The 20375-nt window shown below is 46.1% G+C and overlaps 1 protein-coding gene across 2 annotated transcripts in view; it reads right to left on the bottom strand.

Annotated features, from left to right (window-relative positions):
- Positions 1 to 12039: 12039 nt before the first annotated feature.
- NBAS (NBAS subunit of NRZ tethering complex) overlaps positions 12040 to 20375 on the bottom strand; it is a 337182-nt gene continuing 328846 nt past the window's right edge. For both annotated transcript variants that reach the window (XM_046661718.1, XM_046661719.1), the window contains exon 52: positions 12040 to 12465. In XM_046661718.1, the coding sequence (XP_046517674.1) occupies positions 12190 to 12465 (276 nt within the window). In that variant the 3' untranslated portion in view covers positions 12040 to 12189. The remainder of the gene's footprint in view (positions 12466 to 20375) is intronic.

Raw genomic sequence — 20375 nt, 5'->3', positions numbered from 1 at the left:
AGTTTCAGCCCATTTCTCTGCTCTCTTTCTATCGCGTAAGCATTCCTACAGATCCCGGCCTGGTTGCCAGATGGTCCAGGAGAAGAAATCAACAATGTCTCCTCGCCGGGCGTTTCCTGGTGCCAACACACACAGAAGGTTTATGTTTCACAATGGAAAGGTAAGTGTCTCGAACAAGGCAGAACCCAGGGTAATAAAAGCTCCTCTTATTTCATATTCTCTTTCACAGCGGTGGGTTTTATTTTGAATCTCACTAGATGCTTGACAAGCATAAAAAGCAACCATTTTCTGCTCAAAAAATGTTGCCTTCTGAGTTCTTTTTGTTTCCTTGAACTGAGCCAGCCTAGGAAAGAGAAGGCTCTTCTCCACGGGAGGGCAGTGACGGTGAGAAAGATGTCACTGTTTGTGCTGCAACCAGAACAGTAGCTGTGTGGGGCCCTGGCTTCCCTATCCGAGGCCCCTCCCTAAAGGCAGGTGGGGGAATGGACCTCTCCGACAGGGCGGGCGACAGGTCACTGGGCACAGGCTCTGGGGCTGGTTTTGCCAAGTTTGTTTATGTTTTCCTCCAGTTGTCTGTGTGTAAAGCTAGCCTGGCTTGTGCACTGAGTTCAAGTTCACTGACTGTGCACAGGCTCTAATTTCTGGTGCTTCTATGTCATGAATCCAGACCCTTATGTCACCTACACAAAGGTTCTTATTTCAGTGTCGCTTAACCTTTCTGGATTTTTGAGAATCCAGAGAAAGCCATGGACGTCCCACCCCCGCCACTCTCTCTTACACATACACACACACACAGACATACACACACACACAATACACTGTACAATTTTGCATGTAATTTCAGGGATTTCTTGGATCCCCCTGAAGCCCATCCAGGCAACCCATGGAGTCAGTGGATCGCCAGGTTAAGGACTTTGCTCTAACCCATACCCATTCTAGGAAATAACGTCCTAAGGCCTTTTTCCTCCTTGAGCGTATGCTGTCTGGGGGCACAGTTAGCTCATGTCCAGCTCCACATTCCCCCGCCCTCCTCGCCATTAACCCTGGACCAAGTGGTAATGAAGGTTCAATTCCAAGTCCAAAGCAGCATGGACACACCAGGTGATGTTGCTTAATCTATTAGCGGAAAGAAATTCTACCCACTGATTAGAGTGTAGAATTATAGCACCCCTTCAGCAGGAAGCCTTCTCAACCCTCTAAACCAGACAAACCTGCACACACAGATCCAGGCACGGTGCTCCCTGGCTGCCAGCTGTCTGCAGCTCCCACACCTGTTCTGAGCATCTTCATAGCATGATCCTCCTCACTTGCCTCTGCTTACTGGACCATCTCATCTCTACCCAGGATTCCCCTCCCAGGGGTCATATGATGCTAACTAGGAACCACGTGGAACTGGCAATGAAAGGTAGTGCCTTTTTTTTTCTGTCAGAAGCAAAACATCTAACTATTTCACAGAAAGCTGAATCAAGTCCATTTTTTGACCCTAGAGATAAGAGCTGGTCTGCAAGTGTCACTCGGATAAGCCAAAGTATGGTCATAATACCTGGGAGAGGGGGAAACCAGGAACACACTGGAAAGAGGACAGGATCTGGAGGGAAAATACCCAGGTCCCATTCCCAACTTTGCACTGATGTGCAGGTGGCCCTGGGCATGTAACCTCTCTTCACCTTTGTTTCCTCATCTATAATACGAGGATAAGATTGTTTTGGGAATCCAAAGCTAGGAATGTGCCTTGTAAACTGTGAAGAATGCTGTAAGGGAAGAAGAACATGGGTACTCCCACTCCTAGTACAGATGCTCGGGCCACAGTGGGAACAGCGCCCACGGGAGGCTAGGAGATGGCCAGGACCTCACCACACCTCACTCTGCAAAGTCATCCATAAACTGAGGGCCTGAGCAACAGCACCGATCCCGTGACTTCACTCCCTTGGGACAGACCAGCTCCAGGCCTCCTCCAGGACCAAGAGTCCTGAACTCATACAGCAATTACCCTTTTCTGGTAAACTCTCTGGCCGCAAACAACTTGCAGCACCGTGGCTAACGGACAGCGAGCGAGGAGCTAATAAGCCTGGGGCAGAGAAGAGCAGGGATGCAGGATCCCGTTGCCATGGCAACTCCTGCAGGTGTTCCTGAAAGGAACACAAGGCCAAGGGGCTGGGGTTGCTTCTCTCTCCCTTTCAGCAAGTCTGAAAGTGAGAAAGGTCACAGGGTGAGAGAAGCCTCCCGATGCCAGCAGCAGACGCAGAGGCCCATGCCTGGGGCTACACAGCTAGAAAATGGCAGAGCTCGGACGGCTACCTGGATCCGCTCTTCCGACTACACCAGGCTGCCACTCAGCAAACATTTGAACTTGAGGAAATTGTGTCTCTGCTGCACAGACCTCCCATTCCTCCTCTCTAGGCTTCAGGTCATACCTGTTCCTTGTCTTCCCTGTTGCTATCTAAAGGAGATCGAAATTAGGGTCACTGCCAGGGCCCCAGCTCCCCAACTCCTCTCCTGCTTCTGCTGGTAACAGCTCACTTCACTGCAGCGCTGACCCAACCAGAGTCTGTCCCAGGACCTACCTATTGGTGGGAGGGAGCAGGCAAGGCTCCCTTTCCTCTTTTGTGGCCAAGCCATTAAGACTAAGCCCACCCAGGGCTACAAGTGGCCATGAGCCCTGACGTGTGGAGAAGGCCCACCTGTAGGAACAGACAGTGAAACTAGCAGGCACAGAAATGCAGAGATGGTTAGTAAAGACTAAGAGAGGGACTCATGTAGGCAAATGATTTCCTTGATCCAGTGTTCCCAGAGGCCCCCTGCACCCTGACTTTTCTGTGGTTGGTTATGAGAGCAAACAATCAGCTCAAACATTGTTCTGAGTTGTCCTCTGTCGACAGCATCCACATTTCTCCCACCTGCCACACTGTCTGAGGCTGTCGAGACCCTAGCTTGGTGTGGCTGCCAATCACTGTACCTTCTCTTGCCGGACCTTCCATCTCATTGGTCCTGCGCCAGGGAAGAGTCATCAGGAACAAGGAGGGAGGAAAGTGAGCCCGGGGGTAGCGAGGGGGCTGCCTTCCCACAGCCCTGAAACACCCTGCAGGCAGCCTTCACCTGCAGGGAACAACGGCAGCATCACCACCTCTGGGGAACCAGGAGCTGGGTTTAGGTGCAGAGGGCTCTACTACTCACAAGCTGGGCGACTTAACCTCTTCATGCCTCAGTTTCCTCATGTGTAAGTTGGGGACTAATGATACTTACCCCACAGAGTTGTAAGAGTGAAAGGAGATGATGCGTAGGGTTCCAGGAAAGATGGCGTTTTGGCAGGATGAGCGTGGGTGCCTGCCCCAGCCCCATCCCAGGCACTTACTCCTACAGTGAACAAGGATAACAATGGAGGGGAGCTTCCCCCTGGACTCAAACCTGGGAAGGGCACCGTCCACCTGCCGCAGACTTTGAGGAATAGTGGCTAGTTATAGAGCAGATGAGACCAGACTGAAGGAGCCCACGAAGGACTGACTCTCAGCTCCCCACCCCACCTCCCAGGAAGTGGTGGAAGATGCTGCCAAAACCTTTCTTCCTCCTTGAACTGGAAGACTGAGTGCTGAAGGTGAGGGGAGGCCATGGCAGAAGCCCCTCACAGTGGCAGGTCAGTAACTGGACAAGGAGCCTGTAACGAGGTGCTCTCAGAGTAGGGGGAAAACACCAGATACTAGGAAGTCAGTGACGAGGATGTCAATGTAAGTCACAGAAACAAAACTCCTAAATAACATTTTCAAAACCTGCAGCTGCAGACTGTTAGAAATGAAGGGGAACACGACAAATCAAAACTCTGAAGATAACGACCAAAGGTGACCTTTTCAACTGCCTTAAAAAAACAACTAACCTGACAAACTTCAGTTTGCCTAAGCAAAAAAGAAGAGAAAATTTTAATGCACAAAATTAGAAATGATAAATTGTATACAACCAAAGATACAGAGATTGAGGATGAATACCTTTTTATCTTTTTATGCTACTTTTTTTTTTAATCTCAAGAAACGGAGGATTTTGAGAGAAATACTGATCACCCCCAACTGAATCAAGAAGTAGAAAATGTGAAGAGACCAATTACCATAAAAAAGAACCCCAAAAATGTTATCAAAGAATTAACTCCATAAACGATACTAAGTCCAAACGGTTTTGAATGAGTTCTTTCAGACTTTCAAGATACAGTTAATACTCACACTGGATCAGTGTTTTTAAAGGATTGAAAATGCTTTTCATTTTATAAAGCTAGATTTAGCTAATCTAAAAATCTCAGAAGCTGACAAAGAGGGCACATATGTGCACACACACTTCCTACAACCAGTCTCATCCACTATGAAAACATGTGAAACTTTTGGATAAAATACTATGGTTGTCTCCAGGGGTTTAGTAAACAAATGATATGCCATAATCCCCGAGATCTTATTTAAGAAATGCAAGAAGTTGGGAATATGCAAGAAATGCAAAGTTTAATATTAGGAGAGTTATTAATTTAATTCATCTCTCCAATTAGTTAAAGAAGAAAGTAAGATTATCCCATGTTGAAATACATTTGATAAATTCAATATACAACTATTTCTAATGAAAAAAACCCAACACAACCTTTAATTTTTTTTTATTATTTTTTTATTTTTTATTTTTTTAAGATTTTATTTTTTCCCTTTTTCTCCCCAAAGCCCCCCGGTACACAGTTGTGTATTCTTCGTTGTGGGTTCCTCTAGTTGTGGCATGTGGGACGCCGCCTCAGCGTGGTCCGACGAGCAGGGCCATGTCCGCGCCCAGGACTCGAACCGACGAAACACTGGGCCGCCTGCAGTGGAGCGCGCGAACTTAACCACTCGGCCACGGGGCCAGCCCCACAACCTTTAATTTTTTAAAAAGACTCTTACTTCCTTAACATGATGGAGGAAAACCCCCAAGACTCCCCCAGCCAACAGCCAGTCTCTTCACTGGGACCCCGGGAGCAGGAAGGCCCCTCAGCTCCTGAGCATTAGTCAGTTTCCTTGTTCCCCCGGCGAGTCCACGCCCTCAGCCTCAGCTGCCCCCTCCTCTGTCTTCCATCCTTTGCCTCTCTAACTTGGAATGGGCCTGCAGGTTAGAGGCCACCTTTTCAGGGGAGCCTTGAAGACCCAGGCCTGCAGCAGCAGCCGCCCTGAACGATCTGCCACCCTGCAGGTTTGTGCTCCCAGGACTCCATTCGTGGTGGGAACGCCCACTGCTGATGCTCTGCGAGTTCACCAGCTCAGCTCTCTTTCCTGGATTTAATCCTGCTTCACTGGGGCATATGCCACGCAGAGCCCGGGATGTTTCCCCTTCCAGAGCTTGTCCTACAACAATTTTACGATTTGGAATATTTGAAGATTGTGAACAAGACGTTATGATGCTGACCACTGCTCAAAAAATAAGACAACAAAACCAAACCCTGCTCATCGTATGCATATACATACCACGGAATATCATTCAGCCTTAAAAAAGAGAGAAATTTTGAAATATGCCAAAACATAGATGAACCTTGAGGATATCATGCTGAGCGAAACAAGCCAGTCACTAAAAGGCAAATAGTGTGTGATTCCACTCACGTGAGGTTCCAAAATAGTCAAATCTATAGAACCAGAAAGTAGAATGGCGGTTGCCAGGGGCTGGGAGGAGGGGGAAGGGGGAGTTGTTGTTTAGTGGGTATAAAGTTTCAGTTTTGCAAGATGAAAAAATTCTGGAGATTGGATGCACAACAATGTGAGTATACTTAACACTGCTGAAATGTACACTTAGAAATAGTTAAGATGGTAAATTTTATGGTATATGTTTTTTACCACAACTAAACACACACACACACACACATCCACTGCTTGGGACCTGGATATAGAGTAGGAGTTTGAGCCTCAGAGACCACGAGGTTCAGATCTCAATTCTGGCGCCTACTGGCTATGTGATTTGGCAATATTATTTAACCTGTGAGCCTCACTCACCATGCTCCATAAACTGCATTAAAAAAAGAAATATCTAGCAATAAGTTTATTGTGAAGATTACCTACAAAGGATGTTGCATGTTACATAAAAAATAGCCACCCAACCAAACATGATGTAAAAGGCTTTGATTATGATGCTAAGGAGCTTATCTTGTCGACCAGGAAGAGCCATTGGAGGGCTTTAAGTTGGGGGATGACAAGGTTAGACATCATTTTGGAAAGATGGCTCTGGGGGTTGCACGGAGAGAACCCTGGAGCAGAGAGACTGCAGGTAAGGAGACCAGGTGGAACAGTGTGGGATCCAGGTGAAGATGGGGCCTCAGTGTCCACGGGAGCGGAGGGCAGCTTAAAGAAGCATTCAGGAACTCGGCCCAACACAATGGGTGAAGGTGAGAAAAGGAGGGCTCAGTGATGCTCAAGTGAGCATCAGTGCAAGATCTCCTGCAAAGCTTGGGCGTGTCTGTGGAATGCAGCGGCAGGCTCAGGAGGCACCCTGTGGCTGGGAGGAGACAAGTCACAGATCACAAACGATGGCACTTTCAAACAACTAAAGCTGCCGCCCTGGGGACAAGCTGCTTTGTGAGGCAGCCTTCAGGCAGAGGCTGGAGAACCTGCCAGAGGCACTGAAGCAAGGAGTCTCGACGGGGGCGGGTGGGAGGCTGGACCAGGTGACCCCCCAAGGATCCCTCCAGTCCACAAGTCTCTTTTCTACTCCCTCACAAAGGGATCTCTTCTCATCTTCTAGCCAGGGAGAGTTTGGAAAGACAAACTGGCACACTGATTGAGCTCTGACAGAAGTTTTTAAGTAAGGGGCAAAGTGCGCTTTCTCCCAACTGTGTGGGGTTACCTGGAATTAGGTCTTTTTTCTAAATGGAACATCCCTTCTCCAGCTTGGGATGATAGAAACTTCCACTTTAATAACAAGTTAACATGAAAGGGTTCAGAGAACTTCTCTTTTGCCGATCAGAGAATCATCTCTTCTACGCAAGGAGACGATTGGCTGATGACCCTCTGGCTGTAGTCAACCCCCCTTATCAAAGTGTGTGGCCACTAAGACTATTAGCAGGGCACATAAAGCCAGAGTTCTCGAGGAGTATGGCGTCATGCAACAGTTGGGCTTCGGAATCAGTTTGACGTGAGTTCAAATCCTGACCCTCTCTCTCAGGGGAACCTTAGGCAAATCAAGCCCTCTGAGTTGGTTTTCTCATGTGTAAATGGGGGATAACATCTACTTTCCCTGATGGAGTGGTTCACAGCTAATTGTTAATGTATATAAGAGGCCTTGCACATATATAGATGCTCAATAAATTGGACCTTATATACTTTTTTATTGCTAGAACTAGCAAAGAGCAAAATGTCTTCCGGCTAAAGCAAAGGAGTTGTAAACAATGGGCTACAAGCGAATCTACCAGATGCCAGGAGGATGCCTTTTCCCATCTCCTGGGGAGAAGTTGTGAATAGGAGAATTAACTTGGACAAAGGGAGATGAGGGAAGCCAGCCTGGTATGGAGAAGGCTGAGCTATAGCCAGTAGTGTTGAAGAGAACTTCAAGTATCCAGAAGAGAAAGTCAATCTCTTTTCTAAGAGAGAAACGGGCAGAATCTGTGTGCTGCCACTCCTGAGCCTGGGCCATTCAGCCTGTGGCCTGCAGCTCCGCCCCAGGAAGGGGGCACTTGAAGGGCAGGAGAGGTTCATCCAGCTCAGCCATGGCCTCTTTCCTCAGGCATGTGGATGCCTGTTTAAGTCTCCTGGTTTGCAAACCAAGTGGCTACCTACCTCCTCTCAGAAAGAGAATTTGGAGCATCCTGATCTCTTGCCTTCAGCCCAGCTCAGGCACAGTGGTGACTCCTTGACAATCCCAGTGCCAAAGAGAGCACCAGAGGGAGATTAGGGGAGTCAGCTGAGGATCTTAGAGACCACAACCTGGCCCCACCTGAGGAGGTGCTCAACTCTTGTGATCTCTCTCCTGCACAGCTTCCCTCTCCTCCAGCCACTGCCCTCATCCTGAAATCCCCACCCTCCCCATCCCCAAGGACCTGGAGGAAGCCCTCCCCTACTGAATTTGTGCCTCGCAACAATGGAGAGGTGTAGACAGAAAACTGATACAGAGAAATCCAAGTAGTGAAGTTGCCCAGAGTCATAAATTAGCCAGGCTGGCTCTCAAACCCAGACCCCTGACTCCAAGCCAGCGCTTTCTCTTTAACTGCGCTGCCTCAGCAACAGGCGTGCTGCTTGTCAAGACATGAATTTCATCAGCCAGGCCAAGGGTTACCCAGAGCAGAGTGAAAATTCCATTCTGGCCCCTTCCCTTTGGCTAGTTAAGCGTCAGGATAACCCCACCTCTAAAACCCCTCTGGGCCCATCTGAATTACATATCCTACAGCTTACCTTACCACCTGACCATTGTTGACGGCTTTGGTCTCTGAAATCTTCTTCTTGTGCCCTGATGCACCCTTCCAGAATTCTGAGAGCCATAGGGAGGAGAAACTCACACTCCAGTAGTTTAACACCACCATGAAAATTGGAGATGTTTTTCATTTTACTCTTAATAGTTTGATGTGCATCATTCCTGTCTCAGAGCTGTGAGCAGGTTTCAACACTACAGCTCTCAAGTTTGCAGCGTTAGCCTCAAGTCTAAGAACTCTGGATTCATTTGGATAACCGGAAACCAAGCCTTGCTTCTCATACCTCCCACCGCCACTGGAGAGAAAACCCAATGTGTGGGTACTCAGACAGGAAGCTTCTTTTCCTTCCTTTCAAGCCCTGGAACACCCCTTAGTCCATTTTCCTTTTTTCTTATTTTATAAGCCATCTTCAGTTTATAATGAGTTATTAAGAGATACTGAATCCCCAGCTGTTGGAGCTAAACGAGAGTATGGAGAAAAACGCAGCCTCTCTCCAAAGAACAGGGCAAACCTGTATTTGAATGCTCTCCTGCTACATTGATCATAATGCGTTTCCTTTCCAAAAAGATAAGACCCAGTTTTCAAGGTGAGGGAAACTCAACATACTGCAGGGATGCTGCTGCTCAGACACTGGGAACGCAGCTGACTCAGGGAACACCTTCAACTCCAGATCTAAATTTAGCTGCAGGTTAAGCAAGAGATGGGCCTTTTTCATTTCTCTTTTAAATTGCTCCCTTCCTTTAAAGCCAGCTCCCACTCACCCTCAAGAGTGAGGGCTGGGGAGAGAACAGGCATTGACAGGTCACTCCCAAACCAGGAACTCCAGCCTCCTCCTTTCCCAGCGGACCCTTCCAGAGCTGGATTGGCATGGGAAACGGGGCCAGGGTTAGGTCCTTTCACTTCTCTTGTTTGCTTCTGAATGAAAGGCAGTGGGCAGAGACATAGCCAACAAGAGATGAGAAGCCAATGACATAAACCCGATTCCCTGGACTGGCTGTGGTTTAGCACTACTTGGGGCCCCACCCCTGGATATTCTGAGTTAACTGGTCAGAGTTGGGGTGGGAGACTCCTTGTCAGTATGTGGTCAGTTCTGTCCTCAGGTGATTCTAACACGCAGGCGTGACTGTTAACCACTGGTCCTGATGACCTTCAAAGTGGGTATTAACACTTTAGAAGTCCTTGACTTGTCCTCATTTTCGTATGCTAGGTAAAGCTAGTGTCCTCATTTAGTAAGCTAGGTGACGCCATAATAATAATAACAATAATAGTAATTGTTTACAGAGAACGTTAATGGTGTTCAAATCTACGTGTACCTTCTGGGAAATCTGGCCTCCTAGGGAAGGTTTGAATGAAAGCCCCTAGGTATTCTGCAAGAAGTAGGAGAGTTTGTATATTTTTAATATTAGAGCTCTTGAACAGAGAGAAGACAAAGTGTGTCCCACCTTTTGAAAGGCCAGGACATCAGTATGCAGTTGGAAAGACTCAAAGGACACTTCATAGCCCCCTTTCGCCATGATATTATCAGTTCACGAATGGAAGTGAGGGATGGAAAATATAGCACAGTGTCATTCAAACGCCCTCCAGGAAATTCATCCAAGTTCCTCAGCAGAGGGACCTGAAGAGCTATGACGACTTAACTTAATACAGCCTTGTGCCAAGGGCTAGGTTCCGAGTCAGGCTACCTAAGACTGCATCATGGTTCCATTAACTGACTAGCCTTGTGTCTTTGAGCAAATTACTTATCCTCTCTGTACCTTGTTTGCTTAAAAGGTTATCATGAGAATTAAATGAATTAATGCATTTAAAGCTTGGGGTATATGTTCAGGGGAGAATTTCTTCAGCTGAGGCAGGGCCCAGCACCATGAAGAGACAGTGGAGTCCCTTGGCAGAGTGGGGATCCAGTAGGGCACAGAGCACACGGTGACAGTGATGCAACAGCATTTTCTTGTTGAACTGCAAGGATCTGGAAAGGCATTATTAACCCTCCTTATGCATGAGAAAATGGGGCTCAGGGAGATGAAGCCCGAAGGTTCAACCTAGCATGCACACCTAGGCCATCTGACACCAAAGGCTCCCTCCCTACTCTGCTCACCCTTGGGTCCACTTTCCAGGCAAGCAAAGCTATAAAATCTGAGTGTGAGTGAGGGCCAGCGCGGCCCTTTCTCAGTCTGCTTTGTTTTCAGAGAGAAAGGTCTGGGGTAACTGTTAGGAGCTTTTTACATTAAGAAAGACAACATGTTATCTTACTTCTTTAGCTAACATTTATGGTTAACATTCTAAATGCCAGCACAAACTCCAACTCAGTCTTCTAAGTTTTTATGCAATTGGTATGAATCTAGAATGAATTCCTTTATCTTTTTCTTCCATAGAAACTGCTAAAACCTTGCAAATTTGGTTTCTGATAAGCGAGGACATAAGTCAGATCAGAGCAATAGTTTATATGGGGGAATCCCTTCTTCGTAAGCATTTTGGAGCAGGGAGCTGGAAATGTGGAGACCCACAATTCACTATTGTCCTTGAGTGAGTCACTTCAGCCCCTCAGCCTCAGGTTAGTAATCTATAAAGTCAGGTGTTATACTGATGTCTAAGGCCCATAATTCTGCAATTTGAAGAAAAACATCTCTGGATGGATTCCATCAAAAGGGACGATGTTATCTCCGACTACAGCTCGCTTTATGTTTTCAATCACCCAAAATGATGGAAGTTAGCTGTAAGGTGAGAGAAAACCCATTAGCAGTAGGCAGGCTTCCCAGCAGTGGCTTGATTAATGCCATCTGGTACAGCTGGTGCCATCAGAGTACTAGGAAGACCTTTTTGGCCTCACGGGGCAGTCTGGACAGATGCTATGTAATTTGGGAGAAATATGCTGATCCCTTTCCTCGGATGTATCTCAAAGGCTCGTGCAAACCATTCCCAAATTCCAGGTGCTGCTGAAGGTTCAGGCAAGGAACTCAGTCCTAGGGTAGACAACTGGTCAGAAGTCAGGGGAACGAGGTAGTATGCCAATAAGTCTCTTCCATGGATGATGACAATTTCTTCTTGTCAGAGAACTCTGCACTTCTACCCATAGGACCAGAAATGAGGTGAAGCCAATGACGATGATGATGACGGAGTGTAAGGTGAAGCGATGTTATTCTTAGAGAGAGAGTGCATCCAACCAGGTGTGTGCATGGCATTGGTGGGAGTATGGGAGGAAATGTGGACACTAGGCTGCCCCACATGCCATACATCAAATTTCTTGGGCCTCCACTATGTATGTGACAGAGCCTCACACACACAACCTCACATCCTAATCAACAACCTTGGGAGATAAATAATACAACCCTCATTTCACAGACGACAGATTAAGCTTCAGAGAGGTGGAGTGCTTCACCCAGAGTCCCAGAACTAGCCTGAGACTGCAATCCAGGTCCATCCTTCCTCCATCCTAGGCCCCTCACTAACCATTCCTCACAGGCTCTCCCTTCCTAATGCACCCTACCCATCACCACATCCAACTGTCTGCACCGTACTTTTAGACACTTTGTTAACTGTATTCTATCCAGAAGATAGTTCATAAGAAAGAGGAAGAGTTAAGTTTCTCTTAGTCAATAAGAAAGTATGTTAGCTAGCCACTATAAGAAAGAAAAAAAAGTTTAAAAAATGGCAGCTTGCTTGTCCTTTATATACAGCTTTATTTGCAATTTGTTGGAACCACTGAGAACAATCAGCAGGTACACATTGTGCCTCTGGAACAGCATTCAGCTCTGGATGCTCTTTTCCGCCAGGAAGTTAAGAAGCAGGTGATGGCGCACGGGCCCCGGGCAGGCTGCTCAGAGCCAGTGCTGCCCCGCGCTGAGGGCTGTGCTGAACGTTCTCAAGGCCCGATGCGTCCCCCTCACGGCCAGAAGGAGCGACCCAGCTTCGGCTTCATGGCCGGCCTCCCGCAGGTGTCTGGCCAGCTGCTCCACATCCCAGCGCCCCTGCTGGGGGCTGGCCAAGAGGTGCTCAATGACATGCAGATAGAAGGGAGTGGAGATACACTTCACCAACAACTTGGCATCCAGGAGCAGGGAAAGAAGCTCTTGATCACAATTTGAATCATTCACCTTCAAGAAATAAGACAGGCAAAACATGAGTGGGGCATTGCTTAGTCCTTCTCACCAGCAGCCTCACCCCACTCTCCGTGGCTCTGCTACCCACTGCCTTTTGTTGTTGTCACCAACACCTTTACCCGGGTTACCAGGGCCTGCTCCATACGCACACGTACGACATGAGCGTGTCTGAGATCACACACAGGGGATAACATAAGACACAGGCACGCACCAAGAACCCCCCCGAGTCATTGCAACTGCTACCAAACCCTGAGAGCCAGAAAGTGTGCTACACATTGCGCCCGTCTTAATTCACTGAGTCCTCCTTCCCTTTGAACCCGATGAAGTTGGCGCTTTTACCTCTCGATTTCACAGATTAGGAAACTGAGGGGTAAGAACATTTTGCTTAACATCTTGGTCAGTGAGTCGTGGAGCCAGAATTTGAACTGAGGTCAGTCATAACTTCCAAGCCTGGGCTTTAACAACCACATTTATTATTTCATTTGTTCTTCTTCATGGTCCATATTCTTTCACCCCAAACCTCTCCTACGTAGATCTTCAGGGAAAAAATTCTTTTCAGAACAGGAAATTTTTTTTCTACTCCATTGAGAAAATATATCCGTCAACCCCACTGATCTAAATAGGATAACCGACGGGAGACGTTTAAGTTGTTCTTGCTGAAGTCTCTAGAAAGCTTAGGACCAAATTTACCTTTTCAAAACATGTTTTTTATACAGCTTTGGGGACCAGATCTTATATGGCCTCTGGTTTTATGGGATCTTTCAGCTTGAATGGTCTCTGAACTTTCTCCCTGGTCTTATCTTCTTAGTCTATATATGGTTTTCCATGGTTTAGACACTTAGCTTATATTTTTCTATTATTGTCCATATTTTTATAAGGAATCAAGTGAACAGTAATCACAGATCAAAATTCAGAGCTTCTCATCTACATTAGGGTTTCATAAAACAGCTTCATGATAGGTTCTTCTGAATGTCACTGTGCACTCAATAATTTTGGTTGTAGGAACCTCAGAAATAACGTTGCACTTCAAAACCAATTAACTAACGTTTAGATCAACCATATTATACAACTGCATACAATGCGCTCTTCCCGCATGTTCTGTGACAAGGAGGCAAGGCCACTGAGGATGAGCAGGTCAGCTGTGTCTACTGGCTGCAAGAATTAAAACAAGAGTGCTGAGAAGGAGAGTCGTTGCCCCTATCAGATAGCATCTACCTTTCCTACAACCTAGGGATCCTTCAAAACCAACACACGCGTCAGCAACAATGCCACCTTCCTGGGGACATTTTCTCAAACTCCCTTGTCCAAGCTGATTCTCCTTCCTCCAGACTCCAAGACATCTTACGTTGGACTCTTCATGATGTATTATGGTAACTTGTATGTCTGCCTACCCCATCAGACTGGGAGCTTCTTGAGGGCACAGAGCTTTTATCATCCTTCTATTTCAGCATCCAGTTTAACCAATATTTGGTGAATGGCTAAATGAACTGACACTTTGGAACTTTGTCACATTTTTGTAAACTGCACAAGTACATGACAACCTCTGCCCAGAAGCCAAGTAACGCCAGACTCCAGAACCGAAGAGACACTCTGCAGACGGCGGGCATCTTTCTTGGCCTCTCATTTCCTCAGCGCTTAGATGCACATCCACCTTTGGCTCAACACTTAGGCTGAACTCAATTTAGCATTTTTTGTTTGTTTATTTTTGTTTTGAGAGGCTGGATGATAGGAAGAGCGCCTGGTATGAAACACTAGCTTTTCTGCTGACAGGGGCACAAGCTTTCAATCCTCCCCGCTGGGCGTGCGCACGAGTTCTGCATGTCCTCTTCCCTTCCAACCTCCCTCCTTGCTCTTTCACTTCATATGTAGCAGACAAGAACCTTAACCCTGAAGAGGCGCTGCCCTGACCATAACAGTGTCTACCCCTGACTGAGCACTCCCCACGTGCCAGCGGGCACTTTCTCTTGAAGTCTTAAAACATCCCTTTAAGATAGTTATAATCACAGTTGATAGATGAAGAAGCTGGGGTCCAGCGAGGTCAAAGTCATGCATCGAATGCCATATGCCTGCTAAATGGTGAGCTGGACGAGGAGCCCTCATCTCTGACTAGTCTACTGGCTTATTGTTTGTTCCCGTCCAGAACAGGAGCTCCTCCAGGGCAGAGAGCCTGTCTCCTCTGTCCACCCCGGCACCCCCTGGGCCCAGAACAGTGGTGGCCACATGCTAGAAGCTCAGCAAGATCTCTGAAATGAATACATGAATGACTGACTAACTCCACAACTCATATCCTTTCACTGCACGCTGCTGCCCCCGTGGGTGTGTGCATATGCGTGCGCACGCACACACACTCACACACTCTTTCTCACATATACACACAAGGTATCTGAGTTACTGTGCATGTTGTTATTTTGGTTCACCTTAAAAAGAAAGAATCCCTCCACCTAACCCTTCAGGAGGGCACAGAGTGTGTGCGAGGCTGCTACAGGCAAATGTTTGATAAAATATGTGGATAAAAGGCTCAGAATCCACACACTGCAGGGTAATACTTTCTCTGTTGACCTGAATAAGTCTTCAAGGCTAGGACACCTTTATTATTCTTTCTGTTTACTCACCAACCCTCCCTGTGGGGGCCCGAAAGACTCCTAGAAAGAAATGATGGATTTTTCCAGCTTGAAGAAGAGACAGGGGTTCTGTCCACACCTGCAAGCTGCCATTCCTCTCACCTCCTCCTGCCTGTTCCTTCCCAGTGCAACGACATCTTTAAAATCAGTCTCCCATTGGATGCACCCAGCCTTTTGGACAGCTGCCCATGTCCTGGCAGGTGGGGGTAAGGGGCAGGGACAGGCACAGAGCTCTCTACCTACTATCCTGGCTGAGACAGCATAAGGAGAGAGTCAGAGAAGTGACGCACAATGCTTCCGCCTTGGAGCCTGGCCCACTTGGGAGTTCCCTGAAGAGGGAGAGTCAGAGAGCACTGACCTGCACTGGGCTTGGGCAGTGGCCAGGGCAAAGTCTGGGGAGAAGTTTTGGTTTAGCTTCCTGTAATCAAGTGAAGAGGAAACGTAAGTGGCTGACTTTAATTTATTTCCTTTCTCTGACTTCCTACCTGGTTCCGGCTCTTTGCAAGAGGCACAGAACGGCCAGAGTAAACTTTCTAATTGTCATGTGCAAGCAAAATACTGCACAACTCTTCTGTGCATATTTGGGACAAAATAGAGAATGGAAGAATATAGGAAGTTAGACTTACAGTCAAACGAGTCAGGAATAAAGGCCTTTCTAGCAGGAGAAGGGCTTACATATATCACAAAATGAGTAAAATGCTTGCCATCTCTGTCAGTGATTTTTTTTTTTTTTTGGAAGTGATTAATTTTTGAGAATAAATGAAACTCTGCAGATCTTGGGAAAGAAATCTATTAGAGCACAAAGCACTACTGTCTTCCAAGTCATTAAAATGTTATCTGCTTAATTCCTGTCTCAACAATAGGTAATGAACCTTCTCTGAATTAAAGTCTTTGATTTTATGGATCTATACAAAGCCAAGAGTAATTACAGTAATGAGGTAAGCTGAAATTCCAGTAGCAGAATGTATGCAGGGCCTCATTTCAATTACTTTAAAGAAGATTATTTAATATTATTTCACTGTTTACCTTGGGGAAGGATATTTGTCTCATTTTTACATATACTCTTACTAATAAAAGTTATTAAATATATCAGCTACAAGGACAGAAAAATAAAAGGGCAACACAAGTGTATACTTGGAATAAGAAAAATGCCTGCAGGTAATTTTTTGTATTCTACACTTATTCGAATGATGCTCACATTCCGTTTCCCAGCACACCGTCAGTCCCACTCCTGGCGTGGGATTAACAGCATAGCTCTTCTGAAACCAAAGCGAGGACAAAGTATCTGACGTGCAATCTAACAATGGGAGAGACTCTTTGGAATCCAAGCCTGATCACGTCGATGATCATAACCGAAAGGCCCATTTTGGGGCCCTGAGTTTGCCTCGTTCCACACTTTGCACTTACCCCCTTCCTACTTTAACTCCTTGTGTTATTATCTCATATGTCAGTCTCTCATGAGATAATGTCTTTAAACACAGGGGTGATACTTTATTTCATCTTTAAAAACATTCTACCCACTCCTCACTCCTGCACACACTACCAGGCTGTGCACAACAGGTGCTTAATATGTCTGCTCACACTAAATAAGTCAACCAACCATCAGCGCTCTCTAGAAATCAAACAGGTTAACTTACAGGGAGTGAGCTGTCTGTCACTAGAGGCATCCATCTGAGAATTTTGTGAGATAGGCGGCTGCAGAGCTTCCTTCATCAAGAAGACCCACCACAGGCTGAGGATGAATGATGATGGGAGAAAGTAGCATATCTAGGTATGTTCAGGTTAAAATGGTATTTAGAAATAAGTAGATATGCTCCAAGTTCTGAGAAAAAGAACCTGGTTCTAAAAGAGTCAAAAGAACAGTGATTGTAAAAAGAGGTCAATTTACGACCAATCGGCATTTGTAAGACTTAGAGGAAAGCACTCACTTGATTCTTCTTTGCACGACTGGATCACTTCAGCCTAACCCAGTGTGGACACACTCAGAAGAAAACCAGCTGACGTGAGGGCTAAAACCAAAGGACTCTGCAGACACCAAACAAGGGTGTTAGCACCAGCCTGATCCCGTTACCAACGCAGGCCAAGGCGGGAGGGAAGTGTGTAGCCCAACGGGCACACAGAAGGCAACAGTGAGGGAGCCTGCAGGGTGGAAGGAACTCCCTGGGAGGAAGGAGCTGGAAACCTGGATGGAGTTAAACCGGGGGCAAAGAAAGGAAGGCTTCTTGGTTTTGTATAAGTATGTCAATCCAAACGGGCTTTTCTGAGAATCTTTAAGGTTCTCCTTCCAGCCTACACACTGGTCATTGTAAGGAAAACTGGCAGGTTCCAGTGCCTTCAGGCAAGGTTAAAGAGGCTAAGAATCACGTTTACTAAAGATGCGAAGGGCTGCCACATGGAAGCAATGAATTGTGAGCAACTCCACAGGGCAGGACTCAGATCAACAGGCTCAAGGTGAAGGGTGTGGCCTTCATTCTAAAGGGGCTCTCTCACCATGAGATCTATCAGAACACAGCACGGAGCACCCGGGAGGTGGTAAGCTCTCTACCCCCAGCAGTGGTCGACTTCATGGGTTTGAAAAACGAAGCCCTATACTGGGCAAGTTGTTAGAGCAGCTCTGCTCTAGTCTCTTCCAGTGCTAACATGGCAGGATTCAAGATGCTTACAACAATTTCATTTCTTTGTAGAGATAACCCTTTTCCAATATAACATAGCCTGCCTAGTTACATTAAAAGAAGCAGTATGGTTGAGTATAGACTTTGAACCTTGGATCTAGGGTTTAAATTTCAGCTCTGGCTGCTTATTAGCTGTAGGACCTCTGAGTCTCATTGTTTTCATCTGTGAAACCAGAACGTTATCTTCTCACAGGATTATTAAGAAGATAGTGAGGACATGCCATTATAATGCCTGGCAAAAAGGTGGTACTTGAAAGATGGTAGTTATTCTTAGCATCAGGGAGAAACCCTTAATTAGGTGCTAAAGCTCTTAAAGACTCCTTTATAACCCCATGAATTATTCTTTTAATAAGGACCATAGTCCAGGACAGTCCCGGGATGTGGGGTGGCGGAGAGGCACTGAGCAGTACTAAAAAGGAGGCAGAAATCAAGAGCAGAAGCCACCACAACCTGGAATTACAAAACGGGCAGTTTTTCAGTACACAAAATTATTATAAATACATATCTGCTTACTTTGATGAAATGAGTGAAGAGACTTGCACCTGGTAGAAATATTCCAGAGATGAGATTCCAACCCACCAGTAGGAATATCCTTCTTCGAGAGAATAAGCTCTAAATCTCCCTGAGGCTGATGGAGGATGATCCAGCAGTCTATACCATACGAGGGTTTTAATTATTCATCTACAATATAATCTCTAAGAAGGATTTTCCATTTCTATTTCTGGAAAGAGGCGGTTGGCCATTTGTAAAAGGTTACACGCTAAACACCGGAGGTCTGCAATTTCAGAAAAGCTTAGAGAAAGAAATGAGTACTGCCACTGGAGGAAAAGTCAGTACAATCTCTGGCATCAGCACTTAAGCATCATCCTTTTAACTGTAAACACCTATAAAGCTGTCAGTGTCTTATAACGAATAGCGGAATAACACATGGTATCAGCAAGCAAGTGGGAAGTTTTCCAGCTGGATCCACGCACTGTGCAGGAGTGAGGCCTATCAGAGGAGGCCCTTTGCTGGAAGTTTTTTCTTGTGATGTCAACAGGAACTACTGTCAACAACCAATAAGAGAGAAACCGAAGTTATTGAACTCAGGCTCCTGACAAAACGACAGAGTGAATAGCAAAATAAAAGCGAAAAAAGAAAGCAAATGTTTTCTATTTTTCACACTAAGTATGATTTAAAATAGTTAGACAGGGGTCAGCCCCGTGGCTGAGTGGTTGTTTGCACGCTCCACTTCAGTGGCCCAGGGTTTCGTCGGTTGGGATCCTGGGCGCAGACATGGCACCGCTCATCAGGCCATGCTGAGGTGGTGTCCCACATGCTACGACTAGAAGGACCCACAACTAAAAATATACAACTATGTACCGGGGGGCTTTGGGAAGAAAAAGGAAAAATAAAACCTTTAAAAAAATAAAAATAAAAAATAAAATAAAATAGTTAGACAGGTGTCCTGCAAAAATGCCTACTGAAACTCTTCCCTTGAAAAGTGTGACATGAGCTTTTAATGGTACTGGGAGAGCAATGACAAACTACAGTAATTTTTTATTTCATTTATATAGCATTCTTGAAATGAGAAAATTATGGAGATGGAGAACAGAGTCGTAGTTGCCACTGTTTGCTGGGGGCGGTGGGGAGGGAGACGGTGGCTGTGGCACTAACAGGTAGCACAGGGGATCCTTGTAATGGAACTGCTCTGTATCCTGATCGCAGTGATGGAGACACGAATCTACGTGTGACAATATTGCACAGAACTTTACACACACACAAGTGAGTGCATGTAAAACTGGTGAGATCTGAGTAAGGTACCAATATTATGTCAATGTCCTGGTTATAATACTACACTGTAGTTAAGCCAGATGTTACCACTGGGGGAGACTGGAAGAAGGGTCTAAGAGATCTCACTATATTATTTCCTATAACTAATTGTGAATTTAAAATTATCTCAAAATAAAAAGCTGAAAAATATTTAAAAACTGGAAAACTCTGCAAAACTTTAGCTCTCTGGAGAATGCAAAAGGTCTGACAATACTCAGCATTTTTGTGAACACATTTTGAGGTCACAGTGGACTAGCCTAATGTGAATTCCCAAATTAGTGCAGAGAAGTTACAATTAAGTCTCATTACTGAATTGCTAAAAGCAAGGTCTCAGTGCAAGGTAAGTGACTCATCTCAGCAATTTTCACCTCTGGCTTTGATTTTTGCACCTGACGGCCACAGAGGTTTTGGGTGTTATCATCACAATCCAGGCAAACCACCCACAGTCTGCAGGGCTGTTCAAAACCACAGGGTTTCAGCACAACGCTGCACATTAAACGTGCAGACGAAAGTGTCATGGAGGTAAATTAGCGCCATTCAAAAACTACTTGGGTGTTGTAATGTTCCCATCTGGTTTCTTACTTTGATAGTCAGTGTGTGTGTGGGCAAGGCTAGTTAGCAGTTAGGGAGCCCGGCTCTAGCTGCAGTTCTGACAGATGCATTTGAGAGAAAGAATCCTTAAAATGAAAACTGAAATACTCGCCTGTGGAATTGAGGAGTGCACCAGGAGAGCCCTACACAGGATGAATACAGAAAGGCAGTGCATCATACACCACTGCTTCATTCTCGATGAGGCCCA

Source organism: Equus quagga, chromosome 5, assembly GCF_021613505.1.
Source record: "Equus quagga isolate Etosha38 chromosome 5, UCLA_HA_Equagga_1.0, whole genome shotgun sequence".
NCBI classification, from domain to species: Eukaryota; Metazoa; Chordata; class Mammalia; order Perissodactyla; family Equidae; genus Equus; species Equus quagga.
The sequence above is the reverse complement of the archived record's forward strand: the minus strand, read 5'-3'. Positions and strand labels throughout refer to the sequence as shown.